This window comes from Thamnophis elegans, chromosome 10 (assembly GCF_009769535.1).
Source record: "Thamnophis elegans isolate rThaEle1 chromosome 10, rThaEle1.pri, whole genome shotgun sequence".
NCBI classification, from domain to species: Eukaryota; Metazoa; Chordata; class Lepidosauria; order Squamata; family Colubridae; genus Thamnophis; species Thamnophis elegans.
The window spans coordinates 22733360-22752880 of NC_045550.1; the positions used below are offsets into that span (position 1 = coordinate 22733360).

At 37.0% G+C, this 19521-nt stretch overlaps 1 protein-coding gene across 1 annotated transcript in view; it reads left to right on the top strand.

Annotated features, from left to right (window-relative positions):
• ARL3 (ADP ribosylation factor like GTPase 3) overlaps nucleotides 1-19521 on the top strand; it is a 31621-nt gene that overhangs the window by 791 nt on the left and 11309 nt on the right. The window contains exons 2-3 of the mRNA XM_032226013.1: nucleotides 10261-10404; nucleotides 12914-13030. Coding sequence (XP_032081904.1) covers nucleotides 10261-10404; nucleotides 12914-13030 — 261 coding nt within the window. The remainder of the gene's footprint in view (nucleotides 1-10260; nucleotides 10405-12913; nucleotides 13031-19521) is intronic.

Below are 19521 nucleotides of genomic sequence, written 5' to 3' on the forward strand. Positions count from 1 at the left end.
GTGCATCTTTCTAGAGTTTTTTTTAATGTTAGAAAAAGGGGATTTTTTCTGAATCTAATAGCCAGAGATTTTTTTTTTTGATTATATGCCATAAATGGTCAATTTTGAAGTTGTCCAGCTAGATTCCACCCAGAACATAAATATTTAAAAGCCCTTCAGGTATCATATATTGGTTCACCGAGGAGCTCCGCGAGATAAAGCGCCGGAGGAGACGCCTAGAGCACCGGTGGAGGTCCGACAGGTCCGTATCGAACCGAGCACTGTTGACAGCCTGCACCAAGGAGTATATTTGGGCATTGAGAACCGCCAAAAGATCACACATTGCCTCCTTGGTAGCGTCCGCCGAGTCTCGCCCAGCCGCCCTGTTCAGGATAACCCGCTCCCTCCTAAATAGGAGGGAGACGGGGAACCCCCTGCAGGGTAAGGCTGAGGAATATAGTCAGTTCTTGGCGGACAAAATTGCTCGGTTTCGATCGGAACTGGACTCCACCCCCGCAGATCCAGCCGGGACACAGGGGAATAACTTGGTAGACCATCTCTGGGTTGAGTTTCAGGATGTTGCCTCTGGGGATGTGGACAAGGCTATGCGAGCTGTGAGTTCCTCCACCTGCATACTGGACCCGTGTCCCTCTTGGCTGATTGCCAACAGCAGAGAGGTGACACGAGGCTGGATCCAGGCGGTTGTTACCGCCTCTCTCCGGGAGGGACACCTCCCCACCGCGCTTAAGGCGGCGGTGGTGAGGCCCCTCCTGAAGAAACCGTCCTTGGATCCAGCAGTTCTTAACAACTATCGTCCAGTCTCCAACCTCCCCTTTCTGGGGAAGGTTGTTGAGAAGGTGGTGGCCTTACAGCTTCAGCGTACCTTGGAGGAAGCTAACTACCTTGACCCCTTCCAGTCTGGCTTCAGGCCCGGTTACAGCACTGAAACCGCTTTGGTCGCATTGACCGATGATCTCTGGAGAGCCAGAGATGGAGGCTACGCGTCCATCCTGGTTCTCCTCGACCTCTCAGCGGCTTTTGATACCATCGACCATGGTATCCTTCTGCGACGACTGCGGGAGGTGGGGGTGGGCGGCACTGTCTTACAGTGGTTCTCCTCCTACCTCTCGGACAGGTCGCAGTCGGTGTTGGTGGGGAGGGAGAGATCGTCCCCGAGGCCCCTAACCTATGGGGTGCCGCAGGGCTCGGTTCTGTCCCCCCTGCTATTTAACATATACATGAAACCGCTGGGCGAGATCATTCGGAGGCACGGGATTAAGTACCATCAATATGCGGACGATACGCAGTTGTATCTGTCCGCCCCGTGCCAACTCAATGAAGCGGTGGACGTGATGAACCGGGGCCTTGAGGCTGTTAAAGACTGGATGAGAGCTAACAAACTGGTACTCAACCCGGAAAAGACCGAATGGCTGTTGTGTTTTCCTCCCAAAGATTTGGCTAACGTTCCATCAATCAGGCTGGGGGGGCAAAATTTATTCCCCTCAGATAGGGTCCGCAACTTGGGAGTCCTCCTGGATCCACAGCTGAGTTTTGACCACCACTTGTCGGCTGTGACCAGGGGGGCATTTGCCCAGGTTCGCCTGGTGCGCCAGTTGCGGCCCTACCTGAACCGGGAGGCTCTCACAACAGTCACTCGAGCCCTTGTGATCTCTAGGCTGGAATACTGCAATGTGCTCTACATGGGGCTGCCCTTGAAGAGCATCCGGCGACTTCAGCTAGTCCAGAACGCGGCCGCGCGAGTGATCATGGGCGCACCACGGTTCGCCCATATAACACCAATCCTCCGTGAGCTGCGCTGGCTACCTGTTGATCGTCGGGTGCACTTCAAGGTCTTACTTACCACCTATAAAGCGCTCCATGGTAGTGGATCTGACTATTTGAGAGACCGCCTCCTGCCAATTACCTCCCTGCGTCCCATCAGATCGCACAGAGTAGGCCTCCTCCGAATTCCATCCGCCAGTCAGTGCCGACTGGCGACTACGCGGAGGAGAGCCTTCTCAGTTGCAGCTCCGACATTATGGAACAACCTCCCCGTGGAGATCCGTACCCTCACCACAGTCCAGGCCTTCCGCACAGCCCTTAAGAACTGGCTATCCCGTCAGGCCTGGGGATAGGATTACTCTCACCCCGCCCGAATGTTGAGTGAATGTTGTGTTTTTATGGTTAATTTTCTTTTAATCACGATTCTTTTCTTTTTAAGTCTTGTCTTGCACTCCCTTCCCTTCATTGTTGTAAGCCGCCCTGAGTCCCCTCAGGGAAAAGGGCGGCATATAAATTCCCAATAAAATTCCCAATAAATATAAGAGGTTTCCTTTTATCACACTAAATTAATGATAGGCAGAGGGATTCTACACCTTATGTAATCCTACTGTCACATTCTGAACAGAATTGAGGGGCAGGTAGAGGAAAAAGTGAGGGAGCAAATGTGAAAGGGGATTGAGGATACTTAAAGGGTAACTGCTGTTCTTTTGCTTGTGAATGGAAGACAGAATAATATTTAATAATATCCATTATTATTAATTATTATTGCCTGACTCTCAGAACTCTGGGTGGTATTTAATAGTATGCCTTTGGTGAGCTATATTAGTTTGGCAACAATTTCTGATTATGCTGCCGAAATAAAGAAGAGGCATTTGGGAGAGAATATTAGAGTAAAAAGATCAAACTCCACTCAGATTTGCTACTAAAAACAATCCTATGGGCATAAATGTATGCCATAGAAAACAAAGAGGTTTATGGATCTTGGACATCTGGTAAAAAAAATAAATTGGATTCCATAAACTCAAAGTATCCGTTTTTTGTAATTTAGGATGAATGAGAAATTGTCCTTTAATATCCCTCCAAAATAAAGCTTCTGTCTCTCTTCCATTGCCATTTATAGTTGTTAGGGACATTAAGATAGAACATAATAAGTATTGAAACAGCAGCTTCCTTAATTCTTATATGTATATTCTGTACATTCCATTTAGTGTTAATAAGGTTTATCTAAGCATGGTATCGGATTAGAAACCAGAAAAGTACATTGTAATCCCGCTTTGGGCACAAAGCCAGCTAGGGGACTTGGGACAGTCCATTTCTCTCAGCCTTAGGAAGAAGTCAGCAACAAAACCACTTCTAAAAAACCTTGCCAAGAAAACTGCAGAAACTTATCCAGGCATGATTTAACAGAAAAAAAATCTCTACAATATTTTCTTGGAGTGAAATGGGAGAACTAGCTGAGCAAGAACAACTTGACTTGCCAGTAGTCAAAGCTCCGTAATAAAAATCTTTCTTATAATTGAAGAATACAAATTTCTCCTTTTTGCTTTAAGATTTTATTTCAGTGAATCCTGATGAAATATTGATATATCTAGAGCTTTTTGTAGAACAGTTTGAGGGTTTTTTGGATTTTCCTTTAAAGAATATGATCTTGGTAGAAAATACCCAAAACTTCAGAGTCCCCTACAACCTGTAGCAATCTCTGCCATCCTTACTTTCTTCATCTTTACTGCTATGTGGAAATTAATGATATTATACATTCCAGCCTTAACGTAATTGGTATATACTTCATGCATTTTATTTCCCTCAGCTTGATTTCTACAGATTCAACTTGCATGTTTCTCCAGTATTTCAGCCAGGAGTTCTTCCAGCTCTGCTTGAAGATACCAAGGAATTAAACTTTGGACCATCTTCATTTAAAGCATGTCTATGAGCTTCTAATATTTATTATTTGTACTTAATATTCAGCATGGTATTCATTTCATACTAAAAAAGAATCTGTTTAGAAGTAGATACTCTGGTTTAGATCTTTAAAATTGAAATTGTGGAAGCATCAGGTGACCCTGTGTTAAGATAAGTAAGTACATATGAAGCTGAGCTGAACATCTGTGTGAAGAGAAAATAAATATTTCCCTTTTATTTTACATTAATCATCAACTGAAATTGAAACAAGGTCACTAAAAGGATATTGTGTGCCAGGAGCTAATTTCCAGATGATAATTTCCCCAGGTAGTGGGACAATAATTCTGACTTATTTGTACTTTTTGCAATTTGTCATCTCAAATGTGGAGGACACCAGACTGAGGAAGTCTGTTTTATAAGCTTAAACTGGGGGCCTTTTTTGCAGAAATTTAATTATTTTGCAAAGAAACCTTGAAGCAAACCGAAAAAGAATCTGAGACTAAATCTATTTTTGGGAAATGGATAAGAATAAGGCACTTAAAATATGCTTAAGTTTGCAGAGAAACTGAATGTATTCTTTATACTGTATCTTCTTGAATAGTTATCATTTGTTTCTTTTCAGAAAGTCCATTTTCAGAAAAGGACTCTGAAAATCTAAGGCGAATTGTATTAATATTCAAATTAAATTAAAAAAATAAATATTAAGATATTTTTGAAAAATGTGCCATATTTTAAGTGGTATCACCAAATTATCTGCAATTTGGAGAACCCATTAAATGTATGTCAAATAACAAAAATTGAATTCAGTGTGAGAGATTACTGAAAATTAAACTACCAATAATATACTTTAGAAAAATGTGTGATGTGACCACATTTAGAGTTCTGTACAATTCTGGCTCTAATTATTTAAAAAGAGGATTTTGTACAGTTGGAATAAGTACAGGAAAAGGGTAACTTCGGGGATAATTGAAGCAGGTGAGAGAAAATGCAATTTTTCACATAGCACATAATTTTAAGCTATCAGTTATCACAGGATGAGGTGCTTGTCAACTATAAAAGAAGATTAGTCATATTAATGGTTGTTAAATCTTCTAATGGCTCTAAATAATATCAGCTATATGGGTCCCCCTGAATATTGATTACTGGAAAGCTGCTGGAGAGGACTATTGCTATCATTTCCTGCTTTGGCCTATCAAATAGGGCATTTGAGTAGGCCAGCTAGAAAGGAAACAGATCATTGTGCTAGAAAGGCTATATTTGACCTAAAATAATTCATTCTATATTTTTTACTTTTTCCTCTTGCAGTCTTCTCAGATTCTGTTTCTGTATTAGTTGACAGGGATTATAATTTGAAAATAAATATTTCTTTAAAAGTATTCCTCAAACATAAATATGCTATGAAATGGGATAATTCCTACTGATTTTTCCCATTAGGTAGTTTTTTGTTATACCATCTTCAAAAATAACAAAATGGTGTTAGTAATGCCCTACAAAAAAATCTCCCACTTACCAAAAATATCCCTGATACCTATCTGTACAAATTATATATATATATATATATATATATATATATATATATATATATATATATATATATATATATATATATATAATTTATTATATTTATGCTGATAAATAAATAAGGTTTATTTATAGAGAGTGGAAGTGTGACCTTCCTCCCATATTTGGGCATACCAGGGGTTGTGACTTTATATATATATATATATATATATATATATATATATATATATATATATATATATATATATATATATATATATATATATGTTTGTGTGTGTGTGTGTGTGTGTGTGTTGTATTTTTGCTGATAAATAATACAAAAGGCAACAGTAAAAATATTGGGTTTCTGTCGTGATGGACTCTTGTGACGAGCCGATTGACAGATATGGAAGCAGTTGGCTTCCTCCCATAATTGGGGCATACCAGGGGTTGTGACACTAAATATTTATATATATCTGTATAAAGTGAAACAGATTTTTAAAAAGTACCATTTGTTTGCCTAGTTTTTATCAACAGAGTCATCAATGCATGGAATTTATCAAACAGAGGCTGATGCTAATTTGGTCTGAGAGGACAAGTGAAGCCCATGATCATACAGCTGGCTTCTACCTTTAAGGAATGTCTAGAATCTAGGTTTTTTTCACTTTTAACCCAACATCTGCAACTAGTACACCACTTCAGTTCTTGCAAAGTAAAAATAAAAATTATCCAGTCAAGATAAAATAACTGCTATGAAATAAATTTTAAGGACAGTGTGCTCTTTAGGAGGACTGCAAAATCTAAATAGGTGTTTAGATTTAAATAGGTGGTTTAAATAGAAATCAATCTTTAATTTTTTTCTGTAGATCTAGCAACTGACATGTTTTTAGCACTTTCATTTAATATTTACTTAAATGGGACCAAATTATATTAGAGCTTTATTTGTGCTAAAATTGTGACCTAAATTAATATTTATGTAGGATTTTGTTTAGTATCCAACCTTATTGTGGAAACTTACTAAGTCACTTTGAACAGTCGCTTTGTCAGTACAATCTACATCACAGAATTGTTTCATGAGAACAAAGAGAGTTTCCCTTGAATACCATTTTGAGGTGCTTATGGGATCAAATAAATGCACAGAATTGCCATAAGTGAAAAAGAGTATAATTAAAAGCTAAACCTAAATAAAATTTTTGAGCAGTGATGACTGCTGGAGAAAACATATACAGTATATACTTTTATTTTGATTCCCCCCCCCCCATTAGTTACTTTCCCAAGCTGAATGTATATAAACTTGAATTATTAATTTGCATTCCCAAGCTGAATGTATATAAACATCAATTATTAATTTGCATTCATGGATCTGCAGAATTGTCCTCTTGACAGATTAGTCATTGCATGTATAGGAGGAACATACTTTTAATAAATCATATACTTTAATATAGAAAAAGGTTGTCTGCAATGGATAGTTGGAACTGAACTATTTCCTTGCATTTCTGAGAATATTGATTTCTAACAATTCAAGCCTTTATGAGTCATATACCTCTATCTATGTTTTCAAGCTTCTTGTTTCTACTTGTCTGCCTCTGCATTCCTGCTGTAAAAAAGACTGAAATAGATTTTGAAATGTTAGAGAATGGAACTTCTTATATATTTAAAGTTCCTAAAATTTAAATAGTGCCTTAGCTAAGCAATAAGGCTAAAGTGTAATAATAGTCCAAAGCAAACTTCAGCCCATACTGAAGAAGTCGGAATCAAATCAAGCAGCAGAATTAAAATGGCAGAAGGGAATGAAATAAAAATCAATCCAGAATCAGACACACCTCAGCTCATCTAGATCTTATTGCTAACCCTTTTCTACACAACTCTACGCAGAAGAGACAGCTTTTGGAAAGTCTGGAAGAAGTTTCACTAAGAAATTGTAGTGAAAAGGTTTACCACTTAGAAGAGTGGTTAGTAGTTCCTTCCATTATGATGTCACAGTCTTAGGATAAGAATAGCAGGATCAGTTAATGTTCTGGCTCTGATGCTAGCTAGGAAACCAATCGACAGATAAGAAGGATAAGAATGAAAAGCCCCAGAGTCCTGTAGAGAGATGGAAAGTGCTGTTATGTATTATGTTAGTATTTAGAAAAAAAACATTTTTATTATTTTGGATGCAGCTATGTAAACATTTAATAATACTTATTTCCAAATAGAGTAGCTATTAGTAAAACTATTAGATTGCCTTCAAAGATATTACTCCTTTAATTTGAATTCCATTAATACTATTCCACAGTATTTTTAGAGAATTTTTTAGAATGCAGCAAAAGCAATTCTCGACAGCTTAGCACATTTTTTTCAACATATGCTTTCATTGTTCACTTCATCAAATGCTTGCAATAGAGCCCTCAAAAGGCACAGAACATGTAGACACCTTCTTAGAAGGGAAGTAAGATGAGAAATTGTAAAAGGAGAAGTGAGAAATATAGTGAAATTTCAGAGAGGTAATGACTGTTAGAGAGTAGTTGTGAGTGTCCTAAAACCATCCACATGGCTTCTTTGCCCCAGAACACAGATGCTTTACTTGCCATTTGTTGATAACATATATGTCATTGTGAACCCACTGCAGTTGGAAGATGGCTTTCAAATGGACATGAAAGCAGTTTTTCCATGATATACTGAAACTAGGCTTTCATGCAAACAGTGTAAAATGCACAGAAGAGGTGGTTTGACATGATACAGACAGGATCAATGCTGTATTCAGCTCTGATTAACCAGACAGGTCTGCTGTGGGCCTGCACTCTTCTACCTGGTCATCAGGTTTAGTAACTGTTCTATAATGTTCAGTGTTGTGTTGGAAGTGTTGTGCCAGGAAGACTGGAACCACAACTTCTCTGGATTTTTTCCCTTAAGGGTAGGTAAAACAATTGATTGCTATCCTGATTGAGGGACCAGGCAACCCAAAACATTGTTGTTCCTGACATCAGTTCTATTAATGCCACTCTTTGGAGCTGATATTCTATAAATGTTTTTCTACTCATTGAGAGCATGGGATGCAGAGAGATTTTACTCTATGCTTGCTATTAGTCTGATTGCAAGGGAGACCAGAATCCTGGTTTTGCAGATGCTTTATTCAGCATTTTTGAAGGATAGGTTTATTGGTCTACCTATACATGTACAACAAAGCTTCTTTCTCAAATTCAATGGGTATAGGTAACTTTCAGATTGGCAGGAAATAAAATGAGAGTGATATGGTTTATTGCTGCCTGACATTCTATTACAATTTATGTTGGCTTCAAACGAAAGATCAGATCCATACATTAAAAAGATCAAATTAAAAAAGTCATTTTAAAATACATTTCTTTGTATTTTCATTTTTAGTGTCTTAAGGTTCTATAATGTGTGAAATGTATGCTCTTTTCTGTTGTTATCAGTTGATTTCAAAGGATCAAGTTGCAAGCAAAAACAAAATATTTAGTCTACTTAAAAATACAACTTCTAGCAATGTCACATGATTTATAAATTATACATATTGATACATTTCTCTTATTTTCCTCTCTTGTCTGTTTATGTGCACACACACATACCACACTACTAAAATTCTCATTTTTCTAACCTTCAACTGGCAGAAACAGTACATCCTAAGGCAACAATGGTTGAATTTTGGAACTAGGGTACCTCAGAAGGACTAACTTACAGAATGTGTCTACTATCCAGGACCCATGATTTGTGGAATTGAAATTTGTCAAATTTTATAAAATATTTTATAATATAAAAATGCTCATAAACATTTATGCCATAATACAAAATATCATGAACTTTTTCCTGTGCTGAAGTTTGACTGTGCTATATGCCATATTTTTCGGAGTATAAGACACACTGGAGTATAAGATGCCCCAAGATTTTGAAGAGGTAAATTAAAAAAAAAAGTTTTTGCACTCTGCAAGACCTCCCAAACCTTCTTCACACCTCATTTTTTGTGAAAATGGGGCATGCAGAGAGTTTGAGAGGCCTGCAAAGTGCTCCTGGGGGTTGGGGGTTGGGCAAAAATGAGCAGAAAATGGTCCGTTTTTCACCCAAAAAAGGGGCATGCATAGCCTTTAGTAAGCTTGTAGAGTGCTCCTTGGGGGGGGGGCAAAAATGAGCAAAAAACAACTCATTTTATGCAAAAATTGGCCCTTTTTTTCCAAAAAGGGGCATGCATAGCCTTTAGGAGGCTTGTAGAGTGTAGACCCATTTTTTGCTTGTTTTTGCCCTCCCCAGCCCCCGAGGAGCACACTGCAGATCTCCCAAACTCTCTGCACAGCCATTTTGTGAAGGAGGCGGGGTTTCAGGAAGCCAAAATTGCTGATTTCAGTGTATAAGACACACCCAGATTTTCACCCTCTTTTTTTGTGAGGGGGAGATGTGTCTTATACTCCAAAAGATATGGTAGTTCAACAAGGACTATTTGCAAGGCAGATACATCTCTGCATGTATCCTATCTTTTCCAGTGAAGGCAGTACATTAGAAATTCTGTTGTTGAGGGCGTTGAGGCATATGATAAGGAAATATGTCTGAAAGGTTGATTTAAGAGGTCACAGGTTTTCTAGTTCTGTATACAAATAACCTCTTATAACCTCTTTCTTCATACCTTCACCCATTTCAAAAGGTTAATTGTTTTTTCTTTGTTCACCTCAGTCCCTTTGTTCGTCAAATATTAACGCTCTTACAAAATCACTTTCTTGTGCTGATTGTTATATATGGCACTGTTTTTATTAAGAAAATGTAGATGATTTTTCTATATATAATTGCTTTTTGTTCTCCTTTATTTAAGAAATGAATAAATATTAAATTTGTTTCAGGTGTTCCTTCTTAATACTCTGTTTTATTTTAAAATAATAGATAGGGTATGGATGAATAGATTTTATTCCTTTACTTCTTTTTAAATCTTATCCATTCGGGGGATATTTTGTCCCTGATTTTTGAATCATATATTATGAATCTGTAGCTAGGGAACTGTATAATTTATTAACGTGTAGTGCTTAGTATATATTGGGAATAGCATATGTACTTTCCAAAAATAGGTCTTGGTGGTGATGATTGAAATACCAAGTTTCCTCTCTATTTGACTGACAGGGCTTACTATCAATTCTGCGTAAATTGAAGAGTGCACCAGACCAGGAGGTTAGGATCCTGCTCCTGGGATTGGATAATGCAGGCAAAACCACACTTTTGAAACAACTGGCATCTGAAGATATCACCCATATCACTCCAACCCAGGTAAACGAAAGATGGTATTACTGATGTGACAGATATTCCATGATTAAATATAAGACTATATCTTGATGTTTGGCAAAGAATTCTAAAAATACATTTACATTGGATGTGCATACAACTCCATTTCCAGATTTCAGTGGTATAATGGTACAAGTAGTCATGAGTCCCTTTAAGCTGCACAATTTGTTTTACAAAATTATGACAGCAGCCATTATTTTATTTCTGATTTTGAAATCGATAATAGCCAATAATATTTGAAATTTCTTTCTTTTGTTAGGTCATGAAACAACAGTGGAATGTAATCTAAGAAAGAAGCATTCTATTATGATACAAATAGAAATATAGTGATAATGGCATGTCCACATACCCTTACCTTTAACTTTCACTGCTTCACAATTTAAAATATTAATGTGTCAGGGTTGAATACACAAATTTATCCATTGAAATTGTAATACTGGTAACATATATGTACACAAACGTATTTAGAGACAGAAATGTTTGTATATTTTAAATAACCTTTCTTAAGGTAGAAAGCCCATATTAGTGCTTGTTCAAAAGATGAAATGTCACCCACAAGTTTTTAAGTCAGTGGCACATTTAACATTTTAGCGCATGTCATGGGTAATCAAAGAAATCCTAATTGCTGCCATTAGGGTTACCCTTTTACAGAATGTTCCAACTGATATTAAAATTTATCAAACAACTGTTTGTCAAAAAGTAGATTGATACGGTTACACCCTGAAATTTTTTCAAGTCTTTAAGATATTCTTTATCAAGCCCAGCTTATCTTATTCTGATAAAAATTACTGGGCAGATAATAAATTTCCAAATAGTTTGGAATTACAAACGCAATCACTAGCTTTATTTCTAAAAATGTCTAAAAAACCTATTTGGCGTTTAGGATCATTGTGGGAAATAAAGGTTAGAGTAGCTCTTGAATTTGAAGTATACTTGCTTCCTTTTTAATTTTGTTAAATCAAAAACGTAGATGTTATAATGTGCCCAGGAGCTGGTAAATAGTAGAATGATCACCATTGATCATTGGGTTTCCCTTCATTAGATATAATCAAACAGAAGCTAGACATTCATCTATATGGAGATGCTTTAATTTGGATTCCTGCAGTGAACAGGTGGTTGGACTGAATGGCCTTCAACGGCTATTTTCAACTCTATGGTCCCATAATTGCTTGCTATTTACAGATGCAATTGTGTGATTTATGATATAATCGTGCAATTATTTTGCTTTGTTCCCATAATTTAATGGGATCTTGACAACATCATCTGTTTATAACTTCCCTTGGGTCTTTGCAGCAGGTCCTACCTTTTTTTTCACCACAATTCATAATAACAAAACAACAACAAAAAAAGAATGGCTACAAAATGACCTTTGAGCAATGGTGTTAAGAACCTTTGATCTAGTTGCGCTGTTGGGTACTATGTATACAATACTTTTCAACTTACAACCACAGTTGAGTCCAAAATGTCTTGCAAAATGAGTTTTGCCACATTTTATTACCTTTCTTGCCACAGTTGTTAAGTGAATTACTGCAGTTATTAAGTCAATCACACGGTTGTTAAGTGAATCTGGTTTCCCCATTCACTTTTCTTGTCAGAAAGTTGCAAAAGGTGACCCCAGGCCACTGCAACCATTGTAAATATGAACCTTTTGCGAAGGGTCCAAATTTTGATCACAGGACCATGGGGATGTTGCAACTGCTGTAAGCATGAAAAGTAACTTTCAGGGCTGCAATAACTTCAAATGGACACTAAATGAATGGTTGAAGTTGAATACTACTTGTAGTATATATGTTGTATGTAATATATTCATTAAAAGAGTAGATTGTAATATAACTCAGGCATTTTTTTGTTTCTTTTTTTGTGCAAGTGAAGTCTCAAATAATATCCAATTATGAGCATCTCAGAAATGCCAGCAGGTGGTGCTGGAGATTTGTACTCTAGGTCTGGATTGCAAGGATTTGCTGATGAAATCTTCCCACGCCTCAAAGCAAATTCTAAGCTTAGAACCCATCCCTTGTATTGTGCTGCAGCTTGTGGCCAGTCTGCACCACTTCTCGTTTTTCTAGTTGCACACCCTTTCAGTTGGAGCTTTAATTGATGAAATGGGTCTTTCACAAATTTAGCTGGTACTTCTACTTTTCTTACATGAAGTCATGTACAGAGTTTTGCTTCTGATTAACCTGCCAATTTGGTTTGGCTTTCAGAACAGAGGCATTTGGTTTTCCCCTTATTCTTTGACTTCCCTGTGTGCCCCTCCTTTCTCGTTATAAGCTGCCACATATATATTTTTAACTGACATAAATAGATCCCGACTCGGCAAGGCTACTACTATATCCTTCACCTTGCCTACAGTCAATTCATCTGAATAGCGATATAGGCTTTATCTTGTTACATTTTCCAGGGTTGCGATATATAAGATGTGAGCCAATGAAACTGTAGCCATGTACTGTATCCACTCATGGTTTTTTTTTTGTTTTAACTTTATTTATTATAGGGTTTTAACATTAAAAGTGTGCAAGCCCAAGGTTTCAAGTTGAATGTGTGGGATATTGGTGGACAAAGGAAAATCAGGCCATATTGGAGAAATTATTTTGAGAACACTGATATCTTGGTAAGCATTGGATACATTGTATGGTATATTAGATAACACAGAGACTTTACATTTAAGATATGTTGCTGCTAAATACATCCATTTATTTTGTACTAGACAGGAAGTGCATTTTGCAAAGTAAGTATGTATATGTCAATTTATGAAAGCTTTAAAACCTTTTTATTCTTTTTTTTTTAAAAAATTAAAATTTTAATTAAACAAAAACACAAAAAAGAATCATCTTTCATTACATCTTGTAGAAAGCATGTCAATTAGTTACAGATAACTTTCGTGCATTTCTTCCACAGTCATTACTTATAGTTCATATTAGATTGTACACTTTAAATCAAAAATATTTGTATTTCTAACTATCAATGTACCGCAATTCTCATTTGACTACAATTATTTGAATATGTTTTTACCTCAAATCAGTCATACTTAAAGACACAACCACATAATGGCATTCATTAGCTATTTCAAAAAATCATCCAATGTTACACCTTTATAACATCTTTTAAGTAAAAATCAATTAATAAAGTTTCTAAACCTTCCCCCACCCCAACTCACTGTTTAGAATTTATATCCAAGTTACTTTTGCCAATACCATAGCATGTATATATTGTTAAACAATGTCCATTAACATTTCCTTGTTGTTATTATAATTGGCTAAAAATCATTTACTATTTATGTCCCATCTCCTCTCGTCAGACCCCACCCCCCCCCAAAAAAAACCTTAAAACTTTATAACAAGATCTAAATAAAAATTGTTAATAAAATTTATAGGTCTATTTCACAAGTCACAATTTGCAATTTGTATCCAAATTTCTTTTACTAGATTGCCAATACACGTATATTTCATTAAGCTGTATCCATTATCATTTCATTATTGTTATTATAGTTAATTAATTGTTAGCGAATAAACATTTGATAACAATCTAAAACAATCTAAGAGTTACAAAATTCCTACTTATTAATCACCAAAATCAACTATTTTTTTATTATCAACTTTCAGTGTCACCCTGTATCGTTCCAGTAACGAAACAGTCTTATCTCGACAATTGTGGTGTCAGTTTTCTTTTTATCTCCTTTATAAGCTTTTTATAGACTTCTCTCCGCACTTCATTGCTTGAAGGATCTCTCAGGTAATCTCGTTGCCCACCAGCTGCTACTAAAATTAGTTTGTCTTTGGTTGTCAATCTTGCTTCTGATAAAATTTCTCTTCTTGTCCATCATCATTACTATTTTTTTTCTTCTGTGTCCTGGAATCTGGGGTAGAGCTCCAATTCGTCAAATTCCCTTTTCCATATTCCCTTCTTTCCACTTTCACCCACATTTGCTCCATTAATAAATTCATCTATTATCTTATCTTTATTTTCTATATCTTCATATAGATTTAATTTTGGGGGCTCCAATCCCAACTTTTGCTATGAGGAAGACTAGTCTTTCCAACTTCTTCTCAATTCTCCCATATCCTTCCAATAGATTTTGAATTCCAGCCAAGATATTTTGGAATTTTAAGGTTTCCTCACCTGAATATTGATCCATGTTTACAAAACAAGAAAGAAAGAAAAAAACTAATAGCCACTGCCACTCTAGCCTTCCAGGCCCCTTTTATTTTTTTAATTTTAGATTGATTTGAACACAAGTTCTTTTATGTTCTTCAAAGGAGAAGGGTTCTGTTCCCCCCCCCTTTCTTTCCCCTGCCAAAATAGTTCTCAAAGGCACCTGTGAAAACAATTCCTGCCCTTGGCTCTTTATCAGTTTATGTAAACAAGTTGCAAAATGTTCAGCTACAAAGTCAGTGAAGCCAAAGAAGGAAAGAAAATAGATACATTGCTTCAAAAACCCCAGCCTCTGACCTCCGAGTGGCAGTGTGCTACTTTTCACTTTCAAATATTTATCTCTGGCTTATAGGAAGCAAAGTTCTTTAGATTTCTTTTAGTGAAATTTAATAACAAGTAATAGGAAGAATTGTTAAAGTAAGAAGGAAGGCTTTAATCCAGAAGTAAAAAAATAAAGCAACAAAAAGAGAAGAAAAAAAATCAAGGCATTCACTTTAAGAGGAGAAATGAGAAATGCTGCAAGACCTTCAATCCACAAAGAATAGTTACAAAGGAAAAAAAAAGCTTTCCACAGCAATTCAATTAGGGTTAATTTCACCGCTCAGTTCTTTTGCTTAAGGGTCTAATTTGATTTTAAAGAAAAATTTCTTTGTGCAGTCTTTTGCAAAATAGAAAAAATACCTCACCAGATGGACTCATTTTCTCTTTTCACTTTCTTCCTTCCGGAGCATCCCGATTTCATCAGCCTGGGGGCTGCCTGTTTACCGCCGGCTTAAAGAGACCAGCAAGGCTTTGTCTTCCTGATCACCATCTCTGTGGGACGGTTTAGGTCTCAATGGACTGTCCAGCGGCAAAAGTGCCAACGGCGGTCTTGGATTATCGAGACCGCACGTTGTGACATCGCGACAGGATCCTCCTTCTCCCAAAACCTTTTTATTCTTAACTACTTTAACTCAGCCATGTACTACCTGATAGTTTCATTTGATATTGCCTTCTGTTTGAAATTATGTGATATTTCAGATTGAAAAGAATGGATCGAGTTATAATGTGGGATCATTTCATTCATACTCATATTTATTCTTGAATGCTATTTTAAACAGAGATGAAATATTTCCAATAGACAACTGAATTTCACATAGGGAAGGAACATTTTAAGGAGCTGTTCCCATTTTGGTATCTTTTGCACATCACATTTGGGAACTTCCTTCCATCACCACCACATGCCACTCACTCAATATTCTCAGATTTGTGTTAATTATTATGGTGATGTTTGTGACAATAGCTCTTTAAAATAAGGCAGCATTATTTCCTATTACAGATGGCAAATTGAGGCCAAGAAATAGTTTCTTGCCTTATGTGGCATTCCTATTATCTTTCTATAAAAAAATCCAATAGTATTTAATTTAGATAGAAAACTAGATATTCGCAGAACCAGAATAGCAGGAGAATCCAAAGTTGGTGTGGCAGACAGTCCATATTATTCTTGGGACGTGGCAGATAGTCCATATCTTCCTGAATATTAAAAGGAGAAGTTACCATCAGTTACAAAGTTCCTCATTGATTCACTACTGCATAAAACATGCATAATGCATGAAGTAATATACAGTGAGGAAGAGACCATCTATATATTTATTGTAGAAAACATACAGGTAGTCCTCACTTAACAACCACAATTGGGACCAGCATTTTGGTTGTTAAATGAAACCATCATTAAGCAAGATGTCATGTGACTGCTTCACTCAATGATTTCAATCCTTGATCTTCCAGTTGTGGCCATTAAGCAATAGCACAATTTTTAAAGTGGAGTGCAGCAGTGCCTCGGTGATGCATGTGGCCCTGGGAGTCCCAGTACAGACCAAGCACAAGTTGGAGCTGTGCTGCAGTGGGATGCAAGGCTGCTATAGCCCAGGACATCTTAGACTGCTCCCTGCCCCACGAGGCCTGGGGGGGCCTTAGCTTGCTCTGCTTGTTTAGTGTCACACCACTGTGTGCAAAGCAACCCATTTATCTTTACTGGCAGCTAAAATCCAAGCAGGGATAGAACTAAAAATCTTTCTCTGCAGCTCCATAGACATGAAACTCCAAGTAGCTCTGCAGGCATGGAGCTCCCTGAAGCTCTGTGTCTGCAGAACTGTGGGAGAGAAGGATTTCAGCCCTATGCCTGTTTGGATTTCAGCAGCCAAAATCCAAGCAGACATGGAGCTAAAAATCCTTTTCTCACCGCAACTCCACAGACACAGAGCGGTTTGCAGCTCTGCAGGTATGATGCTTTCTGCAGCTCTACAGGGACAGAGTTTCAGAGAGAGAAGAATTTCAGCCACATGTCTGTTTGGATTTTGGCAGCAATTACAGAGCTAGAAATCCTTTTTTTCTCACAGTTCTGCAGGTGCTATCTAGGCATGGAGAAATAGATTTCAGCTTGCACAGAGCTGAAATCTTTTGACGGGGAGTTTTTCAGCCAGCTCCCAGAGATGAATATGAGTCCTCTCAGTAAATGATAGCAGCTTTCAATCTTCCCTGCCAGCTTCCCCAGTGACTTTCTGGGGAAGCTAGTAGAGAAGTTTACAAATCATCACATGATTGCAGGGCGCTTGGCAACCAATTGTAGGTGCAAACAAGTTGCCACACACCCAGATCACAGTCATGTGACTGGAAGGGGGAAGCGGGGATTCAGCATTTTGCAATGGTCGGAAGAGCTTTACAAGTCATAAACACCCTTTTTAAGGCAGTTGTTATTTCAAGCTGTACTTTAGTGAATGATTGTTAAGGAGGACTATCTGGAACCAGAAAAGCAAAAAAGTACCAGAGCATTTCTAAGTTACAAATCACCATAAGTTTGAAGAGAAAAGCATAACAATAGCAATCTATAGCTTCTCTAGAAAGTTTAAAGTCAGACTTTCTATGAACAAAAATTTCCATGTAAGAATGGAGAGTAATGCAGGGGAAGTAGAAGTTTGCCAATTATAAAACCAAATCAACTCTGTACCCTGGTGAAGAGGAGGCCTGCATGGAGAGCTCATAAACTTCCAAGAATGGTTCAGATCTTATCAGGACATATGTTGCTGCAGAGACATTCCAGTTAATACAGGTATATCAGTGTCAGAGTGAGGTGAACATTTTTCTTTTGCAAAACAGCAGCAGCAGCACAAACAGAATTATCTGATAATTCAGTAGGAGGGAAATCCAGTGAGACCAGAGGATAGATGTTAAGAGTCTAACAAAGGGAGTAGCGAAACTAGTTTATGCTTAGTTCAGCTGCAATTAAGAGATTGTGTTTTGTTACCATGGAATAAACAGAGACAAAAGCCATATTCATAGAAAGAAGACTGAATTTAACTCAGCATTACTAGTAGACTAACCTGCCAGTAATCCCATAAATCAGGTAAACCATTTGAACACTACTCTTTCTATGCCCAAAAGCTCAAGCCAACTTGTAAAGATTAGCTGCCTGTTGCTTTCTGACCTTTTTCATTACTTAATTTTAAATAATTTTATTATTTTTATAATAAAATTAAGTTGCCAACTAGGGCTGGTGCCATTGTCCCCAAATTAGAGACAACTGAATCTTTTGTAATGCCCTCTTTGATTTCAAGTAATTTCTTAACTATGGTGAAATGAAAGCTAGACTAGTGGAAATGCTATTCCTGAGATAGCTCTGTTTCACATTCTTCTTACTAACCCATTTCTTTGCTCATTGGAAAGTGGGAGCTAGGAGAACCACGGATCCAGATTCATGCATTACATATAATTGTGGCTGAATATGGTAACATAAAGTAAGCCATGCTTTCATCTGGGCTCAGATGACAATATCGTACAATAATACAATACAATACAATAATGGGCAAAAAAATGTTTTTAAACTGTAGATCAATTCAGCAAGGCAGGCATATCTGATATCACAGCCAAATATTATTTTTTTAAATGGTCATTTTTTTTTTATTTAAATGGTCATTTTTAAGAGGTAAGTACCATTATCAGCATGTCCTGATTTTTATTTTTGTCAGATATACTATTTATTATTTTATTTTATTTAATTTATTTAATTTAATTAACCACATTTATATGCCGCCCAATCCCGAAGGACTCCAGGCGGCTTACAAAAATAAAGAGAGAAAAAAAAGACACATAACGAACACATAACAAAAGAAAACCGTTTAAAATAGCAACACCTCATACATTCATTCTAATCGGGGTTGGACCTCAACAGTGAGGTCAACAGCCCCAGGCCTGCCAGAACAGCCAAGTTTTTACAGCTTTCCTGAAGGCCATGAGAGTGGGTATTTGTACAATCTTCACTCAGAATAAAGCTTTATGCATCTGATGAAACCAAGTATAACCATAAAAGCTTTACTGAAATAAATATACAGGTTTTTAAATTCCTTGAGTCACATATTTTAATTATAGCCAACAAACCTAACTACCTCTCTGGAAAATGTAATGCTAAAAGTACAGGCTGAATATTCTGGCAGAAGCAGTGTTGTCAAATGTAAATCCATGGATTCTAGATTCCCTGAAATCGTATGAGAAAGTGGAGTAGATAAATAATTGCTGCCCTCTACTTTGTAATTTCTGCTAGCAGCAGTTTGCCAATAGTAGAGTTTTGCTGGCAGTACCAGGATGATTGCAGCAGAATTTATTCTTGTATTGTTGATCTGCTCCCACCCTGCTTGGGAATATTAACACTTGTATCCTTGCCCATTGGTTTCAACTTAAAGGTAATATTTTGTTGTAGGAAGTTTATAACCAAAGTACAAGGGCTGTTAATGGATCAGTGACTAACAGCCCAGTTTGGAACTTTAATACTGCATCATTTCAATTAGTTGTATTTTTGAACCATAGTGAAGGTAAAGTTTAGAATAATTGCTGATATTTATACTATTTTCAATTAAACATATCAAAATTTATTTGAAAAAGGAAGCCATCAATTAAAATATTCAAACATGTAGAAAA